General features: G+C 45.5%; 1 protein-coding gene across 21 annotated transcripts in view; it reads right to left on the bottom strand.

The window, feature by feature from the left end:
• Positions 1-12150: 12150 nt before the first annotated feature.
• The window catches only part of PCDH15 (protocadherin related 15), a 643743-nt gene continuing 630296 nt past the window's right edge, over positions 12151-25597 (bottom strand). For 20 of the 21 annotated variants that reach the window (XM_088168755.1, XM_088168745.1, XM_088168754.1 and 17 more), the window contains 5 exons: positions 20689-20710; positions 19150-19188; positions 18373-18446; positions 17331-17463; positions 12151-13023 (listed from right to left, as the gene is read on the bottom strand). In XM_088168755.1, coding sequence (XP_088024881.1) covers positions 12472-13023; positions 17331-17463; positions 18373-18446; positions 19150-19188; positions 20689-20710 — 820 coding nt within the window. In that variant the 3' untranslated portion in view covers positions 12151-12471. Of the gene's footprint in view, positions 13024-14805; positions 16243-17330; positions 17464-18372; positions 18447-19149; positions 19189-20688; positions 20711-25597 lie in introns of all 21 variants that reach the window. The other variant, XM_088168758.1, reaches the window with a different exon arrangement.

Consider the following 25597-nt stretch of genomic DNA (forward strand, 5'->3'; position numbering starts at 1 on the left):
AGGAAGGAAGGAAGGAAGGAAGGAAGGAAGGAAGGAAGGAAGGAAGGAAGGAAGGAAGGAAGGAAGGAAGGAAGGAATTTTCATCAAAATAGAGAGGAGTTCTCTTTATCAGCCTAAACCCTAATTCAGCCTTAACTCCAGTAAAACCAGTTTGGAATACACTAGAAAGCACTGTGTCTGGAGCCCCAGGAGAGGCTGAGGGAGCTGGGAAAGGGGCTCAGCCTGGAGAAAAGGAGGCTCAGGGGGAACCTTCTGGCTCTGCACAACTCCCTGACCAGAGGGGACAGCCAGGGGGGGTCGGGCTCTGCTGCCAGGGAACAGGGACAGGACAAGGGGAAACGGCCTCAAGCTGTGGGGGCTGAGGGCTATGGGGTCTGTATGGCCTATGGGGCTGTGGGGGCTGTAGGACCTGTGTGGCTTATGGGGGCTGTGTGTGCTCTGGGGTCTCTCAGGGCTCTGGTGGCTATGAGGTCTGTGAGGGCTGCAAAGTCTGTAGGGGCTTTGAGAACTATGGGGTCTGGGAGGATTTTCAGTGCTCTGAGGCCTTTGGGGGCTGTGAGTGCTATAGGGGGCGGGAGAGTTATGGGGTCTGACATGGGTCTGGGGGCTCTAGGGACTCAGAGGGCTATGGGGTCTGTATGGCCTATGGGGTCTGTAAGGGCTGGGAGGCTTTGAGGGCTCTGAGGTCTGTGAGGACCTGGGGGCTGTGAAGGCTGGGATGGGACTGGGGGCTCTGGGGCTGTGAGGGCTGACACGGCTATGGGGTTTTGAGGACTGTTTGGATTTTAGGGAGAATTTCTTCACTGAAAGGATGGTCAGGGCTCGGGACAAGCTGCCCAAGGAAGTGGGGGACTCATCACTGCTGGAAGTGTTCCAAAGCCCTGTAGATTTGGCACCAGGGGACAAGGGCTAGCGGTGAACACAGAAGTGCTGGGGGAATGGTTGGACCCGGTGATCTCAGAGGGCTTTTCCAGCCTCAGTTATTTTATCATTCTATGACCCAGTGACTTCTTTCCTCTTCCCCATATCAGTTTTTCAGAATGGAGGAAAAAACTGCCAAGCCCCTTTTCTCCCTTTTCCAGTACCACATTCCACAGAGGCTGTGATGCAGCCCCAGATGATCAGGCCCTGGCACAGGGTGCCCAGAGAAGCTGTGGCTGCCCCTGGATCCCTGGCAGTGTCCAAGGCCAGGTTGGACAGGGCTTGGAGCACCCTGGGATAGTGGAAGGTGTCTCTGCCCATGGCAGGGGTGGCACTGGATGGACTTTAAGGTTCCTTCCACCCCAAATGGGAAGAATCTGTGATTTAACTTGCAGACATGGTGGGAAAATTAAAGCAGGTAAAAAATCACAGCGATGTTTTTCCTGGCCAGGGCCACAGGGGGGACTCTCGTACAACTTTATAGGGGAAGAGTATTTCAATGGAGAGGGAGAAGAGGAATAAATCAGTCCTACAGCTGAATACTCAAAGCCCATTTTAGGCTTTAAGTTTTTAATCTTTTAATCTGTGAAATTCATAAACAGGTATTGGTTTGCCTTCATGTCCAGCTGGTACTCTGGCTCCTTTCAGCTCCTGGTGTGATGCTGTAAATTGTATGTTGCAAATATCCTGTTAATTTTTATTAATGATCCAGTTTAGATCAAAATTACAAACCAACCCCTGACAGCTCCTAATTTCTATATTATATAACCCACTCTGACCAGATTCCAGGTCTGGAACACCAAGGGCCAGAGCCAGATGTTAGCAGTGTTGAAAGGTACAGAGGGTAACAAGACAGGTTAGGATTAGGGCAGCAGGGCAGGAAAAAGGGAAAACAACATGGAAAAGTGCTGGGAGGGAGGGAAAAGGTGCGTGGCCAGTGCTGGTCAACTTCAGCCACCCAATGAGTCACATCTGCCTTACAGTAATGCATTAAAAATAGCCAGAAGAAGAACAAAAGCACAATTTGAGGTTTTTATTAACATGGCCATATTTTGTGGTTTTCTGTACTTTCTACTAACACCTGTCTGCCTTGGAATCGTGATACAAACATCACTCTCTACTTCCAGACATAGCACACACTGAAAACATTTGGAGTTCTCAGATGTGACCCAGAAATCAAGAGTTAACACACAAGCATTGTTCCCTTTAACTCGTAGGAAGTGAATATAAAAGGCACACTAACTCTCCATTTCTAGGGAGTGAATATAATAGCCAATAAGTATCACCCTGAATTCCCTGTACAGTGCCTCTCTTTGCTAAAATGCAGAAGAAACCCTGAGTACCTCTAATTGAATCTCAGCTATTGTGCTACTTCATTTAGTGGGAGGCTGCGGGTTTGTGGTGAGAGTCACGACTAAAATGAAACTGAGAATGAGCTGCCAATTCCCACAAAAGTGGAGGTGACCTCGAAGTTCCTTTAAAGGCGTCTCCAAAAAGGAGACATTAACATTCTAATTAGGGCTTCTTTTTAGTGGGAGAAAATTTGTATTTCACTGCTGCCATAATTCTCATTATAAGTGAGCAAATAATTGTTCCTACTTGACACATTAAATTTCTATTATATCTTCAAAACATTATCTAAACTCAAAAGTCAAAGGGTTTTTTTTTCTGCTGGAGGCCAGTGCTCAAATTGTTTTGCCAGGAAAAGTGCAACAGTGATAGGTACATCACATCTCATGGCAGATGTACATAGCAGACAACACAGACTGATCTTCACCTCCTTTAATGATCCTTTTTGAGGTTCCAGTTGTGTGTGACAGCACGAAAAGAAAGGAATTTGCACCAGGAGTAAAGAAGGTATTTGGATTTCACAGAATCACTCAGGCTGAAGGGAGCTCAGAGGGCACCTGGAGCCACCTCCCTGCTCCAGCAGGGCCATCCCAGAGCACAGGGCACAGCATTGTGTGCACACAGCTCTGGAACAGCCCCAGGGAGGAGAGCCCAGAGGCTCTGTGGGCAATGTGTTCAGGGCTGGGCAGTGGCCAGGGAAGAAGTTGTGCCTCCTGTGCAGGGGGAATTGCTGGGCTCAGTCCCTGCCCGTGGCTCTGGTGCCATTGCTGGGCCCCCGGAGCAGAGCCTGGGCCCTGCTCGGAGCCCTCCCTGCACACAGGGACACCCAGGGCTGAGGGCCCCTCTCAGCTGGGGCTCCTCTCCAGCCTGAACAGCCCCAGCTCCCTCAGCCTTTCCTGGGCACCGAGATGCTCCAGGCCCTTCCTCAGCGCCGCAGCCTCCGCTGGCCCCGCTCCAGGAGCTCCCTGGCCCTGCTGTGCTGGGGATCCAGAGCTGGACACAGCACTCCAGAGGTGCCTGCAGGGCTGGCCACAGGGGCAGGATCCCTCCCTGACCTGCTGCCAATGCTCTTCCTGCTGCCCCCAGGATCCCATTGGCCTCCTTGGCCCCAGGACACTCTGCTGGCTCAGGGACAGCTCAGTGTCCCCCAGGACCACCAGGACACTCTGCTGGAGACAGCTTCGTGTCTCCAGGATTCCCTGGATGAGAATTCCCTCACCCATCCCTCTGCCACGCACTCCTCAGTGACATCAGGCATCCCTAGGACACTCCAGGAATCATGGAATAACCTGGATGCCCATTTGCTTATGGCCAACTGAAGGGGCAACAGCTGAATTCTCCTCTTCCTTGAAGGCCACAGAAGCATCTCTTTGCTTCCAACTTCCCTCTATCCAGCTGTCAATTTTCTTGAAGTTCGTGGAATATTAATTAATTTGGAGACTGTGAATCTTCCTTCAAATCTGGATTAAATGGGCCGTTTGGTTCAGAAATGATTCTGAATTATCCTGACAGGTGGGTGGACACTGCACCCACCTCAGTGCTATTTCCATACAAAATAAATTTGAAAGCCAGAGTGTAATGAGAACATTATTAAAAAAAAGAAGTCCTCAAGTCTTAGGAGAGTTAATTAGTATCTCACACCTGCTGGAGAACTAATTACTGATGGGCTAATTTTGACCAGGCAGCTGGGAAGTACCAGTGATGGAAGCACAGTGGGGTTGTGATGCTGCAGGGCAGGGCAGGAGTGCTTCCCACAGGATCCATGGCTATGCATCACAAGGCTCTCTGCCAAGTGCAACAAGCCCAGTCCAACCTGTAAATAAAGCACTAACTTACAAAAAGAACTTGACTTTCTGAATTTCTGCATTTTTTTCAGGCTGCCTTTGGGATTTAAAGTTATTGAGAAACACTACTCTGAGATTTTTGGGGGTGTCTAAGTGATCCTTGTGGATTCCTTCCAATGCAGGACCTATGAGGAAATAATTTTGCTTGGTTCATCTTGGGGATTGTAGTGATCCTCTAAGATCTACACTAACATTCCTTTCCCTGGATTCAGCCAGGAAGAGTCTGGAAACATGTTATTAACCAAGACTGTGAAACAAACCCTTCTTTCCTAAGCCTTCTTCAAAAGATAATTCTGCAGCATTTATTATAATGTAGAGTAGGAAAGAGAGCCATGTTCAGTTTGGGGGTTGTATTTTCCTCTTCAGGTCAACCACACAGAGCTGTACTCAGCTGTAAATTAAATCTCCCCAAGACCTCCTACCTGATCAGACCTTTTATTTATAATATCTGTAAAAAACAAACCTTTTATAGAAAGATGAAGAAGGATTAAACACCAGTTAAAATTCACATTTCTGCTATTTATGATAACATGCAGATACGCCAGGGGAGGTTTAGAATCCCAGGATGGTTTAGGTTGGAAGAGACCTTAAAGCCCATCTCATACCACCCCCTGCCATGGGCAGGGACACCTTCTACCATCCCAGGTTGCTCCGAGCCCCATCCTACCCAGCCTTGGACACTTCTAAATATGCTCTATTTTTACAGTTTTGGGGCAATAAAATCTAATAAATCATATTACCACAGGTAAGTGCAAAGGTGCAGCTGCTATGGTTGCGTGGAGGCAGCTTTTCCAAATTCCAGACCTTCTTTTGCTGATTATTTGTAAGAATTTGTTTAAAAAAGGGCAGGCTCTTGATATCTGGGCTACCTTGATACCTGTGGAGTCACTCATGAGTGTTACAGGTGACTCCGAAGTGATAGATCTGCCTTAAATCCTTCCTGAGGAAGCTTCCTGCTTTAGCACAAAGGAAAAGGGTGTGAATTTGCCAATTAAAATCCATCCATCTCCCAGAATTCCATAAACTGGCGTTGGATATGTTTATCATGGGCTGGATTTGTGCTGTAGTATCTAAGGCCAAGCCTGTCACCTACAGCTGGCTCAGCTGAGTGCCCAAGCACAACTTGGCTGCTGAGCCTTCACCAGGTTTCCCTGCACATCCCTAGGGATGCAGTGATTCCTTTGGGAGCAGAGTAGAGGTTACCAGGATGTTGGGAATCCTTGATTCCCATCCTTCCCAGCATTTCTTACCATCCCACTCACATTCCCTGCTAACTTTTTCTTCTCCTAGGGACAAGTATTCCTCCTTTCCAACCCAAACTTTTCTGTTATCCTGTGTTATTTCCCATGGAGGTTGAATCAGCAACACTCAGATGAATGCATATCACAATCTAGGAGTAAAGAATTTCCACACCCCTCCCTCCAAATCCCTAAAAGGCAAATCATGCTGGGAAGGAAGCACAGAAATCAAGGTGACATGTCCTGCAGCAGCAGCAGGTGGGGTGGTTTCACTGCCTAAAACCCAGCAGCTTTGCTGTCTGTTCATTTTATAGTCTTCCTTTAAAAATCACGTGTTAATTTGAGGACTCCCAGGGTATTGGGAAGGCTGAAAAGCTGTGTCAGGACCAGAGCAGCTGCTCAAATCTCTGTGACCTCCCAATTTGTGGAGCACTTTGCCCCCTGCTACCCCAAACTCGTTTGGCACAGGGAGCTCTTCAGCTGCCTTCCACTCCCAGCAGAGTGGGAACAGTGCTCTGGAGTTGGTGAAGATGCTCCTTGTGCCCGTGAATTGCTCTTTCCTCTTTCCCCCTTGGGGATAGATCCCATTTTTCACCAGGATTTCCACCTTTTCTTTCCCAGGAAGATGTATTTTAGCCAATGCTGTCTGCAGGTTCCCAGCAGGAGAAGGATGATGGTGGGTGTCTCTGTAAGGGCAGGAAGGGAGCAAATCCCCTTCAGGCACACCAGGACAGGGCTGTTCCGTGAGCCTAGGCTGTAATTTGTTATCCTGGCACCTTAGCTGGGCTGGGCAGCATAATGCCCCGTGTGGTATCCGTGTGTGTCTCCATCCCTGAGCATAGTCCTGTATCTCCTGCCCTCCCTCACTTTTTGGGAGGAAATGAAGCAGGAGGCAGTGGTGGAGCCAAGAATGAGAGCCCAGTAATCACCATTCCCCTCCTTGTGCTTCTTCTGGCCTTATTAATCCCTCCCGCGCCCCTGTCCATGTTCAAGGTTCTGATGTCTCCTCAGAATTCCCATCCTCCGCCCCCATTTATTTATGCATTTCCAGCCTTCAAGGCAAAAATGTGCAGCAGTAAATTAAACTGCTGGGAGAGACAAATATTTATTATTCTTGGCTTGGTGATGGGGTAAAGTTTTGAGTTTATCCTTTGTGTTCCTCATTTAAACCGTGGTGATTAATCAGCACTGAGCAATTTGTTTCCCCCCCTCTCCGTAGGACTAACTCTGTGTGATGCTAAATCCTAGCAAAGCCTGCTCGATGTTTGATATATTTAAAACCTGCACTTTCCTTTTTTCATTAAAAGAGCCTCTCACCCGCATTTCTGAGATAACAACTTGGAATAAAGTAGCTCTTTGTGAATGCTGGGAGAGCAACGCTGTCTAGGTCTGATGTCTGAAATGTAACACATTAAAAAATAATAATCTTTCTACCTGTGCAAAATTAATCAGATTAAATAATGATCTCAATACAATTTCCCTGGTGACCTTTATTGAGGAAAGAAGAAATTCTTCCTGATATACTAAAAATAACCATGGCAAAGCAGAGTTTCTCTAAACTTTGGTATTATCATTCTCTCTAAACTCTTGAAACAAATGTAAACCTCCCTCCAGCATTACAACATTCAGTTCTGCACCATTCTCTAGAAGCAGCCCATCCCTGGAACCCCAAAAATCTGCCCCAGAATCTCTGCCTGGATTTCTGTAGCATTCCCAGGAACACCCGCCCTGGGAACAGCCCTGGGTCTGCTCTCACATTCCACTTAGTTGGGTACCATGCTCACAATCTTCTGGGAGCAGAAAACATAATCTGGAGTGGTAAGCACTTAAAAAGGTTGATTTTAGCTTTGTTGCCCTAAAAAGATGATGTTTTCTATTCTTTAAGCATTTCAGCAGAGCTTTGAAGGCAAAGAGAAAGATTTTCAACAGTTTGATTCAAGATTTTGTCCTTTCTCTTAGAAGACCTATGGAAGAGCCACTGCAGAGACACTTCCCTCCCCCAAATCCACTTGGGAATGCAGGAAAAACAACTTCCCTGATGTTCTCCCCTTCAAGCAAAGCTTCCAGGACCTCTTGGAAGCCAAATACTGGTTAAACCCCACAGGTCTGTGCAAAGGATGGCAGTTCCACAGGAATCCCACTGCCAGAGGGCAGGGATAGGTGAAATATTGGGAAGGAATTGTCCCCTGGGAGTGTGGGAAGGCCCTGGCACAGGGTGCCCAGAGAAGCTGTGGCTGCCCCTGGATCCCTGGAAGTGTCCAAGGCCAGGTTGGAACTACCTTTTGCAGGGCTGTTGCTCCTGCTGGGTGACTCCTGAGAGGATTAATACAATTTTATCCTGTAAAGAGCAACCATCATTGCCAGAAAGATACAAAGCATTCCAGCTGGCCTGGCTGGTGTCACCACAAAAACCTTGGTTTTCTCAGCTATGAGTGAATTACCTGATTCTGCTCCTGTTGTTGCTACAGCTTTGATCCAGCTCCATCTCTAGCCTGGGATCAGCTGGGCTCAGTCCGGACAGGGAAATCACTGACACTCCCTTCTTCCAGAAATAAAATAAGGCAAAACTCAGTTCTCATCTAATGGGCTTCTGAGAGCCAGCTGCCTCCAAAATTCATCTGATAAAGTGCACTGTTCTTTGGGCTTATCAAAGCTTAATGTCTAACAGTGCTTTGTAATAAATGCACATCTTCCTCAGGCTACAAACAATGGTAACTCAGCAACATGGAATCATGAAATGGCTTCCCTTGGAAAGGATCTTAAAGCTCATCTCACTGCACCCCTGCCATGGGCAGGGACACCTTCCACTCTCCCAGGTTGCTCCAAGCCCCAAGGTCCAGCCTGGCCTTGGACACTTCCAGGGATCCAGGGGCAGCCACAGCTTCTCTGGGCACCCTGTGCCAGGGCCTCCCTCCCAGGGAACAATTCCTTCCCAATATCCCATCTATCCCTGCCCTCTGGCACTGGGAAGATATTCCCTGTGTTCTGACACTTCATTCCTTGTACAGAGTTTCTCTCGCTCTCTGTTTCCTGCAGCTCCTTCAGGCACTGGAAGGCCACAGTTTGGTCACCCCAAAGCTTCTCCTCTCCAGGCTGAACAATCCCAGCTGTCCCAGCCTTTCTTCCCAGCAGAGCTGCTCCATCCCTCTGATCATCCTGGTGCCTCCTCTGGGCTCTCTCCAGCAGTTCCAGGTCTCTCCTGTGCTGGGCCCCAGGTCTGGGGCAGCTCTGCAGGTGGGGTCTCACCTGAGCACAGGGACAGAGGGGCAGAATCCCCCCCTCCCCTGCTGCCCACACTGGGGGCTCAGCCCAGGGCACAGGGGGAGTTCTGGGTCTCAGCTCTCACCCACAGCACCCCCAGGTCCTTCTCCAGGGCTGCTCATCCTCAGCCTCAATTGATCCCAGGGGTTTGCCCTGACCCAGGGGCACCGCCAGCACATGGTCTTGTTAAACCCCATGAGATTCCCATGGGCCACTTCTGGAGCTTGTCCATGTCCCTCTGGTTGGCCCTCTCCTTCAGGAGAGTTTTAAAGTTACCATTTCTGCAGCAGCATTTGAGGGGTGAGCAAGTGTGTGCAGGAAAACAAGGTGAGAACCATTTATCCCCATACACCAGCTGGAAATTATGCCTAATTTTAACCTTTCCAGTTACACCTGGCATTTAGTGAAGTAAACTGCTGGAAAATGGAGAAGCACTTCCCAGGCACTGAGAGTATCACTCAGAAGGAACTTGGAGACAACCACCACCATGGCTGTTATGCACTGGGAGACTCCTGGACTCATCAAGTGGTATTCCCTTGGAATGTGTGACAGTTCCCAGGAAGCATTTCCATGGCCCAAAACAGCCCATTCCCACTGGGTGTTTCCCTACCATTTGCTAAAAAACCACATTTTATTTTTTCCAATCCTTTTTCCATTTTACTGGCTATTTTCCAGGTTCTGGAAGGATTCAAGCTGTCATGGGAGGATGCTGAGTGACTGTGCTGGGACATTTCTGCCTGACACTTGTAGACCCAAGACTGACACTTGTAACCCACCACGACCACACTTGCTCCAAATCCTGGGTGCAGAGACTCCCCACCATTAATACAAAAATATTTAATATTAATATTTTATTTCCCTGACAGATCTGTGGGGCTTTCTTTATAGTCTTGCTCGCAGCAGTAAATACTTAAACAAGGGAGAAAATAGAAATAGTTCCATTTTCTACCTTGCTTTCCTTTTTCCCTCCCAGTGGGAATTACACTGCCCTGCCACAACCCCATAATTTCTCATTTGGATCTTCTCTGGTCTGAAAATATACTAGATGTTGTGCTAAGCCTCCTAAGAATCCTGTTTGGAGGAGTGTAGGAATTAAATCAGTGGCAGGAGCGGTGATTATCACCTTGATCCGCCAGTGAGTGCTTCTGCCACTCAGGGGAAGCTGCTCATGCCTTGCCTCAGCCCAACAAATTTCGGTGCTTAAACAGCTCTAAATTACATCCCATGGCACAGATCTGGAATTCTACTCCCTGTACCCAAAGCTGGACTAATGCCTCGCTTCCCAAAGGGAAATAAAAGGGATTTTTTTTTTACTGGCTCAATCTATGAGGTTCCTGCTGTTGATTCTGGCTGCCAGCACCCGCTAATAGCCTAAAATCCAGAGTTACTCATGGCATGGCATCCCCAGAAAACAAATTGACAGGATGACACCCCCAGAAAATAAAAGAGAAAAAAAAAACAAAAACCCACAGCCCCCATCTTGTACATCTGAGAGTTTTCCCCACAGTATTCCCAATTTTAAAAGTTGAGCTAAAATTGAGTTAATTTTAGATAACGCAGCCCCCATTGCTACAAAAAGTGGGAATTCTGATCTCTCTGCATTGTGGGGGAAGCTCTGAGCACCTGGACAGCACAAAAGAACTGATGGGGATGGAATTTCCCTTGGATAAACATGGACAGCACTACTGACCACCAGTGTCCAGCCCCAGGATCCTTCCCAGGGCTACAGTTGTTTTAGAAATAGAGAAACAACTTCTGTTTTCCCTCAGCAAATTAGGAGAAAATGTTCCTATAGAAAGTCCACAACCCTAATGAATAGAAGGAATAGAACTGACAGACTTTGCAATAAAAAGTGAGGCAGTGAAATAATAACAGTTTCTTCAACAGGATTAAAATATAACATTTTACTCATTGTTTCAAAGAATAGATTTTTTTTTTCTTTCTTCCATCAGTCTTATCTGTATGTCCAGCCTCCAGCTTAACTCCAAACAGATGTTTTAGTGCCGGTCCCAAGTGCAAATATGCCAAGAAAAAGGAATTAGGGAAAAGAAACATCAGGTGGGTTTGTTTTCCCCACGTGTGAGAGGCTACAGTGCATTTCTCATGCCTGAAAACAAGCACCATTGCTCAAAATATTTGGTCAGAAACCTCAGCTTGAGAAGGAGGTATTGGACAGAGAAGTCACATTGACACCACATGCAGACAGCTCCCAAAGACGAACATTCCCAGGGATCTGCTGGGGGAGAATCTGGGCAAAGGGAAAACCAACACAGCCACAGCAGCAGAAAGTCCTTTTACTGCCAGAGCAGATCTGTCCTCACCCAGACCTCACAGTGAGCTGTGGAACGTGGGGAGAATGGTGATGCCAATCTCTTCCTTACTAATTACATTTATCTGTTGGCTCTTCCAATCTTTCCAGAGGAATCCAGGTTGTTCTTACAACTGGTTTGATTTTACCCCAAAAAAAGTTTGCACAGCACAACAGGACACTTTTCTCATGTGAAGTGGTTCTGCTTTTTTCCTTTGCTGCTTCACACTGGAAAAAATAACTTTTCTTTGTCTTTTTTGGGTGTTGGTGACAACAAACAATGAAAATTCTGAGCTCCCTGCCTAAGCTGTGACAACACACTCAAAACTTTGAGGTAAAACCAGAAATTGTAACCAGGTGCCTGAATTTATGTCATGTATTTCACAGGTAATGAGTACTACAACTTTTGGAAACAACTCTGTGTTGTGTACGTGTCCTGAGACCCTTTGCCCTTCCCAGATCTGTTTGTGCACGTTCACCTCAAAAAATATTCCCCTTTTCTCCTCCTCCTTGTGGGATCCATTTGTCTTTTCAGCACGTTTGTGTTCAAAGTTACCAAAGTGGAATGGTGATGACACTGCTTAACCCACCAGCCAGCTGGACTTGGGAATGGATCCATCCTCTTCCCATTAATTCCTCTTTAGTGCCTCCCCCTATCATAGGCTCATGGATCATCCTGCTTTATTCCAGAAGAATACAGCCATAGGATGACAATTACTGATAAAGCATAAAAGCTGGAGCTAAAGACCATGGAAAGAAGCAAACAGAACTGATGTGGGAAGAGATGAAAAGATGAAAAATTGACCGGAGAAGAAAATTGGAGCGAGCTAATTTGTAAAAGAAAATGAACAAACCACAGCCAGGTAGCTCTGAATAAGATTAATTGCTACACGTTGCCTTCCTCTTTGCAATTTTTATCTTATTTCAGCTTCTCTTGCACTTTTCTAAGTGGCAGTGCTGTAATCTCAGGAACTTTGATTCCATAACTTTGCCAGCTGGGCACTGTTTGCATAAATTGCTCTGATTTTGGAATTGGGACTCAAATTCCAGCAGCAGCCGAGGATTTACTCCATTGACTTGGATGGGTTTCTTTTTAATGTATTACTCTGAGGTCAGAAGGCAGAGCTCCGGATATAAATCTTGAGCATAAATAGACAATTCCCAATTCTAGACAGTAGAGCCACAAGTACCATACAGAAAAACAAAGCCAGGCAGGTATAAAACTGTCTGGAGGGTTAAACCAAAGGGGGCTGTGCATTTATTAGTAGTTTACTGTTTATTAAACAAGAACTCCAGTTCCAAAAAGAACTCATTAATTGAAACCAAGTAGTGTTTAGTGAAATGGGAGCCTGTCAAAACTGGGGAGGACAATGGATCAGTAGTCCAAATGTGAGTGCAAATTTTGTCTGGGAATTTTAAAGCGTGCCGTTTGTCATGGACTACGGATGTGCACCATACAAACTCCGTACATCTGCCCCTGGGTGACAATAAAAAGCGCAGTTTATTATAAACCGAAGTAAAAATGGAAATTAAAAAAAATCAACTAAAATCACAGTTTTGTCATTGGTATGTGGAGGTTGTTCCAAGGGCCCATCCAGAGCTCCTCCTCGTCAGACTGTGTGTGTTCACTATGAGACTCCAAGGGCTCCTTGACTTCCTCGTGGTCAACAACTGATTCCTGCTCGTCTGTGCTTTTCAGTTTGGCCGCCCCGGCCTTTGTCACTACATTTTCGGCCCCTATAGTAGAGGAAAAGGAGACACTGCATGGCCTGGAGTTCATTTTGTCACTTGGGGATGGTCCCTTGGACAATGTGTTCAGCGGGACGCTCTCCTCATGTGTCACCGCCAGCTTGTCCAGTTTCTTGAACTGCTTCCCCAGCCTCACTGGGGACGTTGCTTTTAAGTTATTGCCGAGGCAGACGCGGCGGGTGCGCACGACGGAGCCGTTCTGGGCGATGTAGATGTTGCCATTGCTGCTGGGCTGGAAGCCGGCGTTGCTCGGCCGGTTCCTCTGGCTGGGGTCGGGAGCGCTCTCCTCGCCCGTGGAGCTGCTCTCGTACTCTGGGTCCACCACCAACTTGATCCTCTTCTTTTTGGCCCACTGTTAGACAACAAAAAGAAATGTCAGTGCAACCCAGCACTGTTTCTTCATCTCCCTGCCCTTTCTGTTCATTGATTAATAACACTCATCAATTTCTATTAATTTTGCATCTTTTCCCTTGGGATGTGCGCAGAAACTGGAGGGCCCTGAGGAGGAAGTGAGGGCTGTGTGAGAGATACCTTTAGGAAACTACTCCAAGGTGCAAATTCTAGCAAGGCCTTGGAAGTTTTCTTCCCTTGCATTGTGAATTCCGTGCACTGGGTAGCTCTGATTTGTGTGCATCACACATCCAGCAGAGAAAATCCCAGGACGTACACCAGGGAAAATCTCAGGCACAGCGCTGGCCAAACTGTCTGGTTACAAAAAGAACAGCTCTGTGTAAGGCTTTGTGACTGTTCCAGACAGGTGGGATCAGTGGAAATGCTCAGGAAGATGGTGGAGAAAACAGGCTTTAGATTTATATAACTTACATATTTTCTCAAAGAATTAATGCAAACAATTTTCATGGTGCTATGATTTTGTAGTAGCAGTGATTCCTCTATGGTGAGCACACAACCCCCCCCCTAGTTATTATAATTTATAATTGATCTTTTAAAAATAGATGCCTCCTTGCAGCATACTGAAAAGAGCTATTACCCTTCTTGAATGAATAATTCATACACTAAGATGCCATCACAGTTAGCCTCCACTGCAAAACACACACAGAACATGAGAAAAGCCAGTTTTTAGAGGAAGAAAATCATGCAAGGTACAAATAGGAGATTAGTCTTCAGCTTCTGAGAAGTTACACTTGGTAAAAATTACTTAGATGTCTATTTTATTGGTCCTGGGAAAGACAGACAATGTTCTTCACACGGACATATTCCAGTGGATCTATTCCTGCTTAGTTTAAATGGGATTGACATTAAAACATTGCACATAGCTACTACATTGTGCTGTGTGGGGATGCAAAGGGGCAGGTAAGTGGCCATGGCTCGAGTTCAAAGAGATGTTTGAATAAAACAAAATAAAACAAAACAAAATAAAACAAAATAAAACAAACCCACTGTACTGATAGGCAGGAAAGGCAGAGAGTTTGGGAAATGTAATCCATTTCCTTTCCTGACCCAGCTCACTTGGTCCTCCTGCTACAGCATTCCTGGCTTATGCGTCACTGGTGTTTGCAACCTGAATTCTGTCATCCAGAAACAGCCCAATCCCAGCTGTCCCAATTATCCCCTGCACTTCTGGGAATGTTGTTTTGCTGCAATTCCACTTGTTCTCCCTGCAAATAGAGCTGACCTTGACAGCAGAGAATTCACCTGAAGATTAGCAAATGTATTAATACAATATTAATGTATAAGATGAAAACATGGATGATTTTGAAATCTGTACATCCTCCTCCTCCTCATTCCCATTCTTCCCTAAATCCCGTGTTTCATTGCTCCATGAAAATGAAACTTTCTATATCTATGGCTGGGTATATCTATAGTGTGTGTATATATATATTTACATATATATCCACAGGGCTGGAACTAGTTTGGTTTTCCACAGTTCTCTCCCAAGGACAGTGAAATGCTGGATCAATACGCTTTGTCCTTTCCTTTTGGCTGTCTCCAGCCTGTCAGCATCGCTTAGGAAAGACCACACAGAAGGCACAGCAAACAAAGCAACTCCTCACTGCAAACCATCACCTACTGTCACTCCTCTTTAAAAGGAGGTGGAATCACCCGTGGCCTCCGACTCTGTAATTCCAGTACCCAGGGTCTCATCTGACTGGGACTGGCTGCTTTCCTGGGCCACCTTTTTCCTTGTTTTCATTCCTTTCCTGTCGGTGTCAGAGCTCTGAGGCTCAGTCTCAGTCGTGGCAGCTTTCCCAGAAGTGGCACTACCTGAGCTTTCTGTCCCTGTGGTACCTTTGGAAGTTGCACTGATTTCACTGCCTAGGCAAGAAGATTCATTCTTACTGGTAGTGTCCTCCCTGTCACTGTCCTCTGGATCAACCTCTTCTTCACTTTCCTCTTCACTCTCCTCCCCAGGAGCAGCTGATTGTCCTCCCTTGCCCTCTCCAGCAGCAGCAGCTTTTGCATTGGCAGTTTTAGAAACCACCTTGTTTGAGTTATCTGCTGTCTCCTCTGCCTCTTCCTCTTCTTCTGACACCTCTTCTATGGTGTCCTCTATTTCCACACTGGCAGAGGAGGTTTTGCTCTTGTAGCTGGATCCCGAGGTTTTCTTGTAGCTCGTGTCCCTGTCACTACCTGAGGCAGTGGAGCTCACAGATTTCTGGCTGGAGCGTTTGCCACGGGAGCTGCCTGCCCTGCTTTTTACACTGGACATATCCGTGCTTCTCCTGCTGCTGGACTCACTGGTCCCTGACCTGCTGTAGGAGCTCCGTGTGGATGAGCTCTTGGACAGGCTGCCATCCTCATCGCTCTCAGACTCTTCCTCATCATCATCCTCTTCCGATGAGTCTTCCTCCGACTCACTGCTGGAGCTGGATTCAGAGTCCTCATCAGAATCCCCCACATCCCCAGTTTCCTCATCCGAGTCCACGGTGCTTTCCGTGGCCTCATCCTGATCCAGGGTTATTTTCAAGTAGTCTTTGTCTTCTGACTCGGAGCCGGAGCTGCTGCTCTTCTCAGAGGACTCATCCGAGGCGCGCCTCCTTCTCTTCTTCCTCCTCTTCTCATAGTCACTGTCCTCCTGCTCACTCTCTGCTGTGATACTGATTGAAACTCCCGACTTGGCTTCATCCCTCTCAGACCCTTCCTCTCCATGTGCCAAATCCTTGCCAAGGCCCTCCTGGAATTTCCTGGAGATGCTAATGCGCTTCAACACGTGGTTTAGTTTTCTCATGGAGGGCCTGTCATCCGTGGATTTCTGGAAGTAGCTTCCCCTGATCATCATGGGTTTGTCCCCATCTGCTTGGCGAGCTGACAGCAGCTTGGCATAGCTGGAATCTTTCCTACCTTTCACCTTCTGCAGGATCATCGGGAATATCTTTGCTTTCTTCCACCGGGAACGGGCAGACTCAGCTCTTCCTACAGGTTTGTGGGCACTGACTGCCACACGACTTAAATGCATCACTGCCTTTAGCCTTCTTTTTCCCTGGCTGCTCCTAAATCCTCTTCCAGGACCATGGCTGAGGTCCATCCCAACACCTACAGGTCTCCCTTCCATTTGAGGCCCTGCTGCCTGGCTTATACCTCTGCTGGGAGGGCCTCTGACTGGACTCATGCCCTGCAAATTATGAAAATTAATTGATTACCACTTGAAAGAAAGTTATTGTGACAACCTGTACCTTAAAATAGGGCAGGAACAGATGCAACATTTATTTCCCAGCATCAAAATGAACTCACCCGTTTTAGAACAGTTTTCTTAACAAAGTTATCAGATATGTTTTGGAATTTTAGTTTTAGAAAGTTCTAGAATAGTCTGGAAATGCACAACTACCTTACTCTGCAATGGGGAAAACACTGTAGTGTTCTGTCTTCTCATTTAATAATAGATTAAGATCTGGCATTTATGAAAATTGGACTTTTTTCTCAAAAGAAAAGTTTACATTGACTTTCTTCTGATTGCTGCTGACATTTAAATTTTTTTTTAGATTTCATTGTGAACTTTATGGCAAATGAGTTTAGGTACTGTTTTTCTCAGCAGAAAGTCATCATTTATAAGAAGAATATTAGTAACACACTCGTAGAGTCATAGAGTGGATTTAGTTAGAAGGGACCTACAAGCCCATCCAGTTTCGCCCCTGCCATGGGCAGGGACACCTTCCACTATCCCAGGCTGCTTCAAGCCCCAGTGTCCAACCTGGCTTTGGATACTTCCAGGGATCCAGGGGCAGCCACAGCTTCTCTGGGCACCCTGTGCCAGGGTCTCCTCACCCTCACAGGGAGGAATTTCTTCCCAATATCCAACCTAAATTTTCCCTTTTTCAGTCTTTAGTCATTCTTCTTGTCCTGTCAGCCCAGTTCCTGCGGAAGAGTCCTCCTCCAGCTTCCTCGTAGGGCCCTACAAACACTGGAAGGTTTCTTTATTTGGTAATGAAACAAAACGGAATTACCAAAAAGTGGAATTTTCTTTGAACTAAAAACAGATGTGGATACTAACAGAAACTCGGCAATTCTTTTTTATGCCTAGAAAACAAAAGGAATTTAATGCTTACAAACTTTACAGGTCACCAACAACGGGCCAACAACAACGCTTAACACTGATCTACAAAAAACCTAACTCTAATCAATTCCAGCATACAGCTGATGAGGTTTGGTGGCCCTTCAAGCTGTTAAAGAGACAGAATGAGCCCTCCAGAGTTTGTTTCTTACCTCCTCTGCTGCTGGCCCGTGGGGACTGTAGTAGTAGCCACCGTCACTCTCCACCACGACCTCGCCGTACTCGTCGTACATTCCCGACGGGGACAGCAGGCGCCGACGGCTCCCATACTGCGGCAGCTCGTACCTGCCAGGGACACCAGAGCTCCTCAGGATGGGCCCAAATGTGTTCACCCCTCTCATCACACAGCCAACAGTGCAAACCTTCACATTCAGAGGGATGGAAATGACTTTCCTTGCTTTTTCTCCCTCCTTTTTTTCCTTAGCGGTAACCAAATCCCCGACATCCTTCTGTTCCAACAGCCACAAGCTCCTTAGTGTACCTGAATTTTGAGGTCTGTTGGCTCAGTCAAGACCCCTCTAAGTATATCAACCTTCCTTCAATCTACCTGATTTTTTTGGAGATCTTTGTCAATAATCATGGAGTGAAAGAGCAGCTTCCTTGGGATTAGTTCTGGAGAAAGTCAGCAGTAATTCCTGAAGTGCCTGCAGTCCAATGGGCTTTATCAGAACAAGGCAGGATGGGGTTTCTTGAGGGAAATTTGAAAGGCCATCAGGGCAGGATGGTGTTTTCTGAGGGAAATTTAGAAGGCCACAAGGCAGGATGGGGTTCCTTGAGGGAAATTTAAAAGGCTACAAGGCAGGATAGGGTTTTTTGAGGAAAATTTAAAAGGCTATCAGCTCTCTGGAAACTGAGAGAAGAAAGGAATAATCCCTGAACTCGGGAGGGGAGGAGGTGATGGAAATTAATCTCCTGGGAAGCAGAAATACACACACAAAGGATATAAACCCAGCATGAGGGACGAGATGTAGACTCTGTAAGTGGAATAATGACATTTCTGAAGAAGCAGGGAGTTATCACACACTCCCTTAACCTCTGAAAAGAGTTTTGTTGTTGGTTCACGCCTTTGTGGACACAAAGATTAAAGTAATCCTGAGGTGAAGGGAAGTCCCACGATTAACTGCTGGAATAATAAACATCACCAGCCTGGAAAAGCAGCACTTTCAGAAATAAAGAGGAAAAATGGAACTATACCCGTGCTCGTAACTGTAGTAATCCTGGCCATAGTATTCCTGCCCTGGATCAATTCCAGACTCCATACTCAGCTCCTGGAAAAGAGAAACACTGATTGAATGCAAAGCACGTGAAAAAGGCCCAAATGTAATTACTGATTTTATTATTCTTTATTATGTAATTACTTCTTCTGACTGCAGAAATGGTCCCCATCCTTTAGCACAAAAATACCAATGTCTCACATTTGCTCTTATTGCTTATTCTGGGAACAATTTTGGGCCTAAAAGATTGGAAATAGAAAGATTTGCAATTGCACTGCAAAGCAAGGTGCTAAAGCTTCCAGCACCAACGGCTCAGCTCAGCTCCAGCTGCAGTAATCCATCAGCAGCTGACTGACATCAGGAAAAAATCAGATAGCAGCTGGAGAGCAATAGAATCACTCTATCTGGAAATCTGAAACTGTGAGATGAAGCCAGTGGGAGCCACTGAAAGATGCTCATGGGGAAAATCACAGTGGTTTGGAGTGGTTTGGAAGAGACCTTAAAGCCCATTCAGTCCCACCTTCCATTATCCCAGGTTGCTCCAAGCCCCATCCAATCTGGCCTTGGAAGTACCAAGATGCAATAAATTTAAGGTATTTAATTAAAATAACAGAACTAGGCTCACAATGCCAGAACTCTGCTTTTATCTAAGAGTCAGGGGGAAAAATTAGCTGAGACAGACAAGTTCTTATTACAAAATGATGCAAAAGCCATTTCAAAACTTATAGAACAATTAAGAAATTAAAAATGGTGATACCTCTGGTCTGAGAAGAGAAGGTCTCAGCAACTGCTGTTGCTACAAAAGAAAATGAGAAAGTGGTTAATTAGACAGTAACGATTAAAGCGCAGGTGATTGGTGCCTAAGATTAGTAATAAATGCTGAAACCATAGGTCCTTTGGAACTTTTTTATGGGAGGCAGCTGGATACTTCCATACCCTGTGAGAACACTGAGCATCTGATGCAGTAAGATCCCTTCACAGTCCACTATTTCTTTTGCCTAAATATAAAATCAGCTTTCCAGTTTTTGTGATGATTGTCTGACGTATTTATCTCAAGAACTTCTACCAAAGGCCAAGAGAAGTAACTTCTGTATTTAAATTAAGAGACACAAACCAGCTGTGCAAAGAGAGGAAAATATCAACCTTTATGATAGAAACATATTTTGGAGAACTTTCCAATTATTAAATGAGATTGTATTGAAGGAAAACTCTTCTCCCTGTTATTCATTTCTGGAGAAAACTATACTTCAGGAGCAGAAGAGCTGCAAGGAAGGTCCAAGGAGCCCCATCCCTGCCTGGCAGGTGATTGGGTGTGACATTGGGAAACACAGCAGGAGTGGAGGGAATTCCGTGGGAAGCTGCTTCTGGCAGCTGGTTAAGCAGCAATCTCCGAGCCTGGAGGTCGCTCTCCTGCCACAATGGATCTCAGCCCCCAGGGGATCTACGGCTCATGAACTTCTTGAATCACTTTCAGTTTCTGGTCTGTAAAGCACTCAGTACCTGGGAGTTCCACAAGACACAGTCCAAAACTGGTTAGGGTTGGGAGAGATCTTAAAACTCAGCTCATCCCACCCCCTGCCATGTCAGGGACACCTTCCAGCACTTTTCTCAGCAGAAAGTCATCATTTATAAGAAGAATATTAGTAACAGACTCGTAGAGTCATGGAGTGGTTTTAGTTAGAAGGGACCTGGAAGCCCATCCAGTTTCGCCCCTGCCATGGGCAGGGACACCTTCCACTATCCCAGGCTGCTCCAAGCCCCAGTGTCCAACCTGGCCTTGGACACTTCCAGGGATCCAGGGGCAGCCACAGCTTCTCTGGGCACCCTGTGCCAGGGCCTCCTCACCCTCCTAGGGAACAATTCCTTCCAAATATCCAACCAAAATTTCCCTTGTGTCAGTCTGAACCCATCTTCCCTTGTCCTGGCACTCCAGTTGCTGATGCAAGTTCCCTCTCCAGTTTCCCTGTATCCCTTCAGACCCTGGAAGGAGCTGTGAGGTCTCCACACAACCTCCCTTCTCCAGGCTGAACATTCCCAGCTCTCCCAGCCTGGCTCCACAAGGAAGATGCTCCAGACCCTTCAGAAACTCCATGGCCTCCTCTGGACCTGCTCCTACAATTCCATGTCCTTATTTTGGGAGAACCAGAACTGTGCACAGAATTCCAGCTGGGAGTGTCACAAGAGCAGAGTAGAAGGTGAGACTCCCCCACTCCCCTGCTGACCACATTCTTGGGCTGCATGGGAAAAGCACAATGGTAAAATCAATATTTTAAAGGTAATTGGGCACCAGCCTTACCTCTTGCTGTGCATATCCTCGCCTAGAAGTTAGAAAAAGAAAAGAAATATATTAGTATAATGCTGTGAGCTTGCACAAAGATGCCCATTGCCATTCTTGCTGGAGAGGGGTGAAAGAAAATGTAATTAGAAATATAATTAACATGGAAAGAAATACATATCTCTAATACTGAATATGTTTTTCTTTTGGTTTGCTCTGGACACAGTGATTATTGCATGGGAAAGGTTGGAGAAGCTTTGGGATCTTTTCTTGCTTTGGATTGTGAATGGATGAGGAGAAATCCCCAATCCCAAAGAGCCAGAGCATCCAGAGAGACTCAACAAAGGGAAAGGGGGATTGGGAGAGCCCCTGCCCCATCCCCTCCCCAATGTGCCACCATCCAGAGAGGAACTCGTCCCTCACACGTCTGCTCAAACAGTGAAACAACTTCTCCTACTCCTGGACTTTCTATATCCATCAGGAATCGCCCTGGAGCTTGTATTACTAATTTATTGTACCAACATTGTCATTCCAATTACACCTTTCCTAACATTTGCTCAGTGGAGGGGAGGTAGATTTTTTTTTTTTTTTTTTTTTTTTTTGCTATCTGCAGTTGTTTAGCCACAGGCTTTGTGCTTCTCATTTTATGGGGAACTTATTGTTGGTTTAATTAATTTTCTCGGAGCCATTCCTGGGCATGACCAATGCATTTATGTCTGTCAAGTTCTTTATTTTCACATTTTGTGCCCGAAAAATTGAAATGATTTTGGCAAAACTAGAGAACAAAAATTTAGGCCTTGGAATTTTTCTTAAGGATAAGTCTGGATTACTTTTATTATGGTTTTTAAGAAGGAAAGGGTAAATGCTCAAAATTACGTTAGGCTTAACCTAGGAGACAGCCAGCAGTCATGGGGAGGTCTTTAATTAAACTAAATAAATAATAAAGACCAGAGAAATCCTTTGAATTCTTTAATATCCCCATCTCTAAATCTTCCTATTAATATTCAGCACATGGAATTGATTATCAGCATTGAATTAATGCTGTCGCCTATATAATATAAACCTCATGGCCAGCTTAAATGAAGATTTATCATCCAAAGATGATCTGTGACTTTTCAAAGCCCTCTCAAAGAATGCTGGATTTAGTTCCCATATCGCCTACAACTATCTTCAGATAAAGGAGGTCTGAGGAGAAGGAAGTCTATTACTCTTAATTGCACTATATTGCAGATTAAAGGCATAATATGAGTAATTCTAATTAAATCTGGAATTCAACTTTCATAAAAATAGCACCATGCTGAGTTTTGCTGATACTTCTCAAGTACTTTTGTGTGGCCATGATTAGAAGGAACAAGAAGTCCCCAAAAGACATAAAATACCCATTCACTCACTACAGCACAAGGATCTATTCTGGCACAAAGACAAAGGTCAGGACAACATCATTTGTTTCCAGGAAGGAATTAGAGTTCTCCACAGAGGGAGGTAGGGAGGGCTTCAGGGGAATGTTCTTAGCCAGACTTCACTGCAGCCTGGGAATTTTCCATGTGGAATGGGAAGTGAGGCCATGGAGCCTGTGAGGATGTGGGGTAACAGCACAGCTAGAACACGAAGAGACAAAGCCAGAAAGAACTCAAATGGACAAGATATGATGACCTTTCACTGCTAAAAGAGGTTAGAGGAATTGGGATTTGCCCAAATAATCTTTTCCCCAATTCCTGGCATCCCAGTGGGTGTTTACTCTTCCATAACTTAAATCTGTTTTCATATCAAAAGTAAAATCATCACAAATCCCAAATACTGCAGATACTCCTCAGAGGGAGAAACTATGTATCAGTTTGCCCTGGCTCCTAAAATGAAGATTTTCCTGCAGTTCAGAGCTGGAACTGAGAACAGATTTGGGAAGAGGATGAGTAATGTTAACACCGTGGTTCAATTCCAGCTTTGCATGGAAGAGGTCTATACTGATGCCTCTGTGATCCACTCTGCTCCTGCTCAGGACTTGACCCCATCCAGCTGATGATGAAAGGATGAGAGATACGTCCAGGGTCACAGAGGACCCCAACTGACTAAATCAGACAACCTGGGAGGGGTAAGTTATATATAATATAAACATGAATTATTACAGATGTTCAACTTGTTACCAACTCCTATACTGGATCTAATCCTTTGTAGCGCTCCAGAACTGCAGTACATGGAATCATGGAATGGTTTGGGTTGGAAATTACCTTTATGTTCATCCTCTTCCACCTCCACCCACTTTCCACTATCCCAGGGTGCCCCAGGCCCCATCCAGCCTGGCCTTGGACACTGCCAGGGATACAGGGGCAGCCACAGCTTCTCTGGGCACCCTGTGCCAGGGCCTGCCCACCCTCCCACGGAATAATTCCTTCCCAATATCCCATCTAAAATTTCTCCTCTTTTGGTTTGAAACAATTTCCCCTGCAGCATCCAGACATTTCAATGGGACAGAATTTCCCTGGTACAGCTTCTTTCCCAGTCTAATTGAGTAATTTTTTAAACAAAGGCTATTTAAAAAAGCCAGCAGGAGAACAAAGGTTGCATTATATCCAGACAAAATGAATCCAGTTTTGCAAAGTTTTCAACTTCTAAAGATTTCCAGAATGAAAAAGTAAATGTTCCTCATTAGTGAAGAGCTGAGTGCCATGACCCCCTCCCAGACTGTTCTGAAATGATGAAATTAAATATTTAAAATGGGACTTCTGTGTGATGTCCGTTCTTTCTGCTCAAGAAACATCCCAATTAATTGCAGCCAAACTGAAACATTGGAGTTTATGCTGTGAATGACTAAACACCTCCACTTCTGCTGTGTGACCTTACACACCACAAAATCAGGTACTATTTGTGTCATATTTCATTGGGGATGTAAAGATCTGCATGACAGCCACTGTTTACAAAGTCTAAAGTGGAACTTGGGTACTTAAATTTAAATTTCTGTCTTTGGGGTTGATCCACTCTGAACATGAGTGGCCCAATAATTGTTCATGCCCATCTCTGCCCTCTTCCCACTCTCTCCTTGCCAGCAGCATGGCCAGGACACAGAGAGGAACATTTAAGTCATATTCCCACTCTGGCTCTTCAATCTTAAAAATTCTCTACCTAATAGATGCTGAGCTTTGGGAATATGATTAAAACATTGCAGTCGTGCCACCTTTGGAGAACGGAGCATCAAAAATGTGCACATCTCCTAAATGACACAGATTATGTTTCAGCAAAAATAGGATAATAGGATAATCCCTCCCCTTACACATTTAGCTACTCCTACACCTACCTTGATCCTACAACCAACAAGGGTTTTAAGTAAAGGAAAATTCTAATGGATCAGCAGAACTTGTGGGATGGAGTTCATGGAGTTTGGCACTGGGACAAAGAAAGATAAACTACCTTGAGCAGCTTTTGACTGAAGCATCCACACATGTCCTAACTGCAGACTTAAAAAAAACAAACAAAAAACAGGAGAAAAGAGAAAAAGCCAAGCACCAGGGAAATGTTGAGTCTGACAAACAGTCTGATAAAGAATTAATTACCTTTTTGCTCAGAATTACAACATTGATACTGAACTGGAGTTTTAGTTTTGCTTCATTAGGTAATATTTGCCTTTTCCTTTGGTTTTTCGAAGTTATCATATTGAACTTTTTTAGATTTTGGCAAAGGATTGAAAGGAAACTTGCAAGTTGAACCAAACATTTAAATGCCCAAACTGCTTTTACTTACCATTTTTTCAAAGGACAAGCTAATTTACTTTATATATACATTTATAATTGACATATTTATGTAAATGTAAAGATCTGATTTAGACAACTGCGAGCTAAAAATCTGGTAAGTAAATCCACATTATGTGGATTTTTAGAAGTACTTGGAAACCCTTCACCTGATGACACTAATCAGAGTGACTTTATTACAGTTTAATTGAGATGTTTCAGCTCATGACAGATCAGCATGGAAATTAAAGAGAGACAGCAACAACATGCACAGGCAAAATCATAAAAAACAAACAACAAAGGCATTGTACATGAAAGGAGTTTACAAAACATAAACTTTTCACATGCAGTTACAAAGTAAAAAAAAATGGAATGGAAGGCAGAAGATGGAGAACAGGAGTGGGGACACAGCCACATTTGCTGAGAAACCAAGAGCAAACCCTTCTTCTGACTGGAGGCAGGAACTGAGCTACCAGAAAACGTCAGCAGAGCAGAGCCCACGGAGCAGGGAGATGCAGTATGGAATTATGGAATGCCTGGGTGGGAAGGGACCTTAAAGCTCATCCCATGGGCAGGGCCACCATCTGAGGTTGTTCAAGACCCATCCAAGAGCCTGGCTCACCGAAGCTGAGCCTGCTTCTCCCAGGCCTTCCTTGCTTTGATGCCCAATATGTGGCAGAAGATTCTTTCCAGGTGGGGTGTTTTATGGGCAAAGCAAGAGATTCCAATCACAGCTGCAGGAAAATCTGACTGATGTTACCTATAGTGAAGGTTGCTTAAAGAAGCATCGAGCACGCTGCCATCTATGCCATATCCTGGGGTAAAAATGGACAGTTTCCCCCAAGAATTTCCAGGAAACAGACTAAGAACCAGCAAGATGTAGTTCTGAGAAAACAACTTGGAGAATTATATTTTACATCACAAATTTCCGAGCAAACAGGAAGGACAATGTCTCTCCATTTCGAATTGGGAGTGGGTAAGTCGTGTACAGCAGAGAAAAGGGGAAAAGTCAGGATTTCTGGAGAGTCTGAGGCAGATACTGTGTGCTGCATTAGAGTCCTCCCGCTCAAAAAAAGCAGGGAACATCCACCTGTGAGCATCACAGAGCTGTCGACTGGGAGGGGAAGCGTTTCTCCAGCTCCTCCACAACACAGCTCAAGTTCCCGTTCTGCTGGTTGTGCTCGGCTGTGGCTTCTGGAGTCGGGAGCTCC

This window comes from Sturnus vulgaris, chromosome 8, assembly GCF_052056855.1.
Source record: "Sturnus vulgaris isolate bStuVul1 chromosome 8, bStuVul1.hap1, whole genome shotgun sequence".
NCBI classification, from domain to species: domain Eukaryota; kingdom Metazoa; phylum Chordata; class Aves; order Passeriformes; family Sturnidae; genus Sturnus; species Sturnus vulgaris.